Consider the following 5,277-nt stretch of genomic DNA (forward strand, 5'->3'; position numbering starts at 1 on the left):
CCTGAGAGAGAAAAGAATAACAGAAGAGATGGTCTTGAGCAGGAAGGATATTTCCAGATTTATTGCACAAAGGCATGGATGGACTCTAACAAAAAGCACAGACAACCCATTCTCAGAGCCAGAGGACAAAGCTGAGGTTCTGAGCAAGATGCAGAAAGTGGGATTGATGTACTGGTGGAATTGGGGGGAATGTCTTTTGATTGCTTTATTTTTCTAAATTATATATGGAAATCACTGGTGGATGAATGAATGAGGAAAATATGGTATATATATACGCACACATGAACATATATACACTTACACAATGGAATATTATGTATAATATATATACAAGGTGTATATATATAATGACATATTATTCATACAGAATGGACTATGTATATATATATACACACACAATGGAATATGATTCTGTCATAAAAAAACAAGGGAATCTTGCCTTTTGCAAGAACATGAATGTAACTTGTTGGTATTATGTAAAGTTGAATAAGTCAGACAGAGAAAAACAAATATTGTATGACCTCACTTACACATGGAATTTAAAAAATTCCCAAAACATCCACTGAATTCATAGATACAGAAATCAGACTGGTAGTTAACAGAAATGTAGATTGGAGGGTGGGTGACATGGGTGAAAGGAGTCAAAAGGTATGAACATCTAGATATAAAAAAATAAGTCATGAGGATGTTATTGGCAGCATGGAGACCATAGTGAATGGTGCTGTATTGTATATTTGAAAGTTGCTTGGAGTGTAGAATTTAAAATTGTCATTATAAGAAACAACATTGTAACTATGTGTGGTGATGGATGTGAAATTGACTTATGATGTTGATCATTTTGCAATATATACAAATATCAAATTACTATGCTGTACATCTGAAACTAACATAATATTTCATTTCAATTATATCTCAATGGAAAATATGCAATGGACCATCAATTGAATATGAGATTTGGAGAGGATTTTTCGGTATTTTGAGAAAGAACAAGTTATGAAATAGTCATCAATAAGAGTGAGAATACTCAAGGAATACTCTTGAACAAAATTTAGTGGGATTGCTGGCTGAAATGAAAGCCCGCTGGAGCTCAGTGGTGAGGAATTTAATATAAGTTCACTTAATATGGTTATGTATTTTTCTGTAGCCTTGTTTATCTGAGTAGAATGATGTGAACTAGGCAGACTATGTGTGCGTGAGAGGACTATAGATGCAGGGAAAAAAGTGATGGCATCACATGCTTTTGCAGGAAATGATTATAATCCTGAATCAAGGAAGTTTAGTTGAAGAGGAGAGATTAGGAGGTCTTGTGGAGAGCAAAGAGATCAATGTTTTGCAGACACAATGTTTTGCAGTTGATGTTAATGTAAGTTTGGAATCAGAGATTACATAAACTATGATAGCTTTTACCAGGAGGATTTTACCAGGAGGATTATATGCTTGGAAGTGATACATAATGAATTTACAATATTGGTAATGGCAGACTCTAGTATGTGAGTAGGAGAGTGTGGATGACATGGGGGAAGGCAGAGGAAAGAGGGTTGGAAGAGAGGAAATCACAAATGTTAGAGAGGCTGAGGATACTGGACAGGTTCTTTGTGTGGATCATAGGATCACCAAAGATATGACAGGAGGTGAATTGGGGAGTGTTGCAGTGAGTCAAGTGCTAAGAAAGGGAGTGATTTGGGGTGAGTAAATTACCTCCAAATGGATAGTGGGGTCTGTAGACTGATGACATGTTGCTTCAAAGCCAGAGTGATGAAGACTTATCTGAAAGTGTTGGGAATCAAAAAAGACATTCCCACCTTCTGTCCTGGTGATATAGGGGATTGGGGAGAGATAGATACCCCTACCTGAGAGAGATTCAAGAGAATCAGTGATTTTTGGGTAGAATAAAAAGCTGAAGTGAATTTTCAAAACAGAACTGGAGGATGCAGTGTACTGACCCAGGAGGTGATTTGATATCGTGTACATTGGAAGGGTCTGGAGTTTGAAAGTAGTGTAGCAGGGTCAGGAATGGCATTTAAAGAGCCAGATGTTCATGTGTGACTCTGGGGATGGAGTCTTCTCCTGGTGAATGTCTATAACAATAATGTGTGTCCTGTACAGTAGAAACACTACTATATGCATTAAAATACATAATAGCTTTTTATTGTTCATGGCAAAAGATGGAAATTCGTTCAAATATTTGAGAGAAAGTTCAGACTATATACATAGAAGATGAATGGAATCTGTATCAATCTGAAATATTGCTTTTAATGAAAAAATACTTCTTCAGATTACTCAATTTATTTCTTAGAATTACACGTATATTTTCATTAAAAGTGTGCTTTATCTAACCCCATATATTCCTGTGCAGTGACATCAATAATCCTTGATATTTACCTCTAGAACTAATTCTTACTTTCCTGAATATTCTTACAGAGCATCTGCACGACCTCCTGCTGAGGATATCATACCTCATGGAGTCTCCATATGATCCAATTGTTTCCATCAGGTTTACAAACCATTTTCAGTTCCTTTTGAATCTGAGGAAGAGTGTATCAAAGTAAAGAGGTCAATGAATGTGATAGTGTCAAGTGATACTATTTTGGGAGTGTTCATTCTCTCTCAAATTGGGATTGGTTTTATTGGAAACACATTGCTACTGGTGTTACTCATCAACACCTTCTTAGTCCAGCTACATACAAAGAAGCCTATAGATTTGATATTTATCCACTTGATTTTAGTGAATATCATGACAATTCTTTTCAGTGGGATTCCAGAAGTAATGAATGCCTTTGGAGTAAGAAATTTTCTAGATGACATTGGTTGCAAGGTAGTGATGTACCTGTACAGAGTCACCCGGGGTCTTTCCCTCTGCACCACATCTTTCCTGAGTATTTTTCAGGCCATCATTATCACTCCCAGCAACTCTAGGTGGTCATGGCTCAAACCCAAAATCTGCACATACATTTTTCCTGCCTTCTGTTCTTTCTGGATCATCAACATGCTGATCTATATCCATGTCATCATGAGTACATGGGCCCCCTACAACAGCACAGAACTTGACAAATTCTATTCTCTGACATACTGTATTGGGAAGAATCCTGATTACATTCAGTCAGTTGTCTTTCGAGGGTCCATGGTCTTACGAGACTTTCTGTGTGTGTTCCTAATGATCTCGACCAATGTGTACATGGTAAAATTCCTTTTCATACATCGCAAGACAGTGAAGCATCTCCACAGGACCTGCCTCAGCCCAAGACCCTCTCCTGAAACCAAGGCCACCCACACAATCCTGGCACTGGTGAGCTGCTTTGTTTTCTTTTACTGGGGTGATAGCTTCCTTACCATTTATGTAAGTTATACACGTAATGTAAAAGGTCTGGAGAACATCACTATAATTCTCTCCCATTGTTATCCAGCAATCTGTCCTTTTTTACTGATCAAAAATCATTACAAACGATTCTTTCTGAACTGTGCCTTTGCAAAGATGAGAAAATCCTCTCAACACAAAATTTCTGTCAACACCTGGTGCCCTCACACACTTCTCTGACAGAAAGGGCCTCAGTTAGAATGTCCCACCCTTAATTTAGGGAAGGTCAAATTGTGAAAGAGTGCTAAGAATTGTCCCTTTGGACATCTCTCAATCCATCCAGCTTCATGAACATAGGAGATAAATGACTAGACTTGTGGAATACAACATGTTTGAGACAGATACACCTGGATGAGGCAATCTTTACTTTATAATCATTCTCAAAAATGCATTTTGATTTTTTTGCATTATCCTATCTTTAAGAGATTTTTCCTAATGTTTCAGATCTATAGGTTCAGTTACAGTAACTACACTTGCTGTATTACGCTAGACAAATCTTCCCTTAGACCAAAAGACTTGGTATCTGCACTATTTCATACTATTTTCATACTTTACATACTTTACACCAGTTATATTTGGTTTAAGCATAAGCAGTGATATGTGTAAATACAATCATGTTTCTCTCATCTTATGAATAACGCTCCAGTCCCCAAAAAACCATCCTCTATTCTTTAAGAAGCCCCACTTTACTTCCTCTATGCACACCTTTGAACCTATTTGCATCCCTGGAAGTACTTCTTGAATAGTTCTTTTTTTTTTATGCATGTTTTTTGTGTCAATAGCAAAATGTGTTTTCTTTGCAGATTTCTACTTTTAGAAAGAAATATGGGGCCATTCCTTTATGTCATATTACACTATACCATAAAACCTCAAAAATTCTGCTAGAAAAGAGCTAAAATTATCAACAAAATATTTTAAAATATTTTTTCCCTAAGAACTACATGCAAACAAGTATAATGCAGCAAACATCACACTGAAAGTGAAGCTGTCCTCAGCACATGAGTGACGCTTACAGCACAGAACTGTGTGATTCATAGCTTCTCATGAAAGGGAAAACTGGGAATTAGAGCCAGAGAACAGAGACTGACTGATGAGGTAAAAAACAAGCAAACAAAAAATTCAGCTAGGTGAAAACAAGGAAGGCATGAAGACACTCAACTGAACATAATTACAATATGCAAATACTAATTTTTTAAAAGCTAATGTATTTCTAAACTGTCAGACAAAAACTGGGACTTGTGATGGAGAGGGTACTACAATAATGATAAAGGTTAAGACAACTGGAACAAAAAAGTTGCCCTAAAATTTTGAACCCTCAAAATAGGCTAACATCAATATAAGAAAACAAATTATAAACAGAAGGCAGCATATTCATGATTTTAGTGGGAGATTCACACAGAATTATTTCAGTAATTGGTACCCCTATAGGGAAAAATTGTGTACTTAAAACACATACCATTGATCAATGCAAATTGAAACCATAACGAGATAGTTTACACTCACTAGATTGGCTAAAAAAAAAAAAAAAAAAAGATTGATGATTACAAGGGTGGAGAGGATGTGGGGAAATTGGGACCCTCTTACAGTGTTGGTGGGCACATAAAAAGGTGCAGCTATTGTGGAAAACAGATTGGAAGTTTCTCAAACAGTTAAACATGGAATTAAGATACAGCCCAGCAATTCCACTCCCAAAGAATTGAAAAGAGTTTTCCAAACAAAAAGAGGTGTATGTGAATATTCACAGCAGTGTTATTCATAATATAAAAACATGGAAATAACCGAAATGTCCACCTACCAATGAGTGAATAAAAAGACATGGTATATTCATAGCATGGACTCATATTCAGGAATAAAAAGAAAAGAAGGAATGACACATGGATGAACAATGAAACCATGCTAAATGGAAGAAGGGATTTTTTTTT

The 5,277-nt window shown here is 36.3% G+C and overlaps 1 protein-coding gene across 1 annotated transcript; it reads left to right on the forward strand.

Moving 5' to 3' along the window:
* Positions 1–2,557: 2,557 nt before the first annotated feature.
* LOC103680025 (vomeronasal type-1 receptor 4-like) lies at positions 2,558–3,551 on the forward strand. The gene has a single exon (XM_008709553.1). It carries the CDS (start codon positions 2,558–2,560, stop codon positions 3,533–3,535), a length of 978 nt encoding a protein of 325 aa, XP_008707775.1. The 3' UTR covers positions 3,536–3,551.
* Positions 3,552–5,277: the final 1,726 nt, after the last annotated feature.

Source organism: Ursus maritimus, unplaced genomic scaffold (assembly GCF_017311325.1).
Source record: "Ursus maritimus isolate PB19 unplaced genomic scaffold, ASM1731132v1 scaffold_5, whole genome shotgun sequence".
NCBI lineage: Eukaryota > Metazoa > Chordata > Mammalia > Carnivora > Ursidae > Ursus > Ursus maritimus.

What these genes read in the sequence shown, in the direction of transcription:
- LOC103680025 (XM_008709553.1), top strand. Translation starts at nt 2,558, where the DNA reads ATGAATGTGATAGTGTCAAGTGATACTATTTTGGGAGTGTTCATTCTC.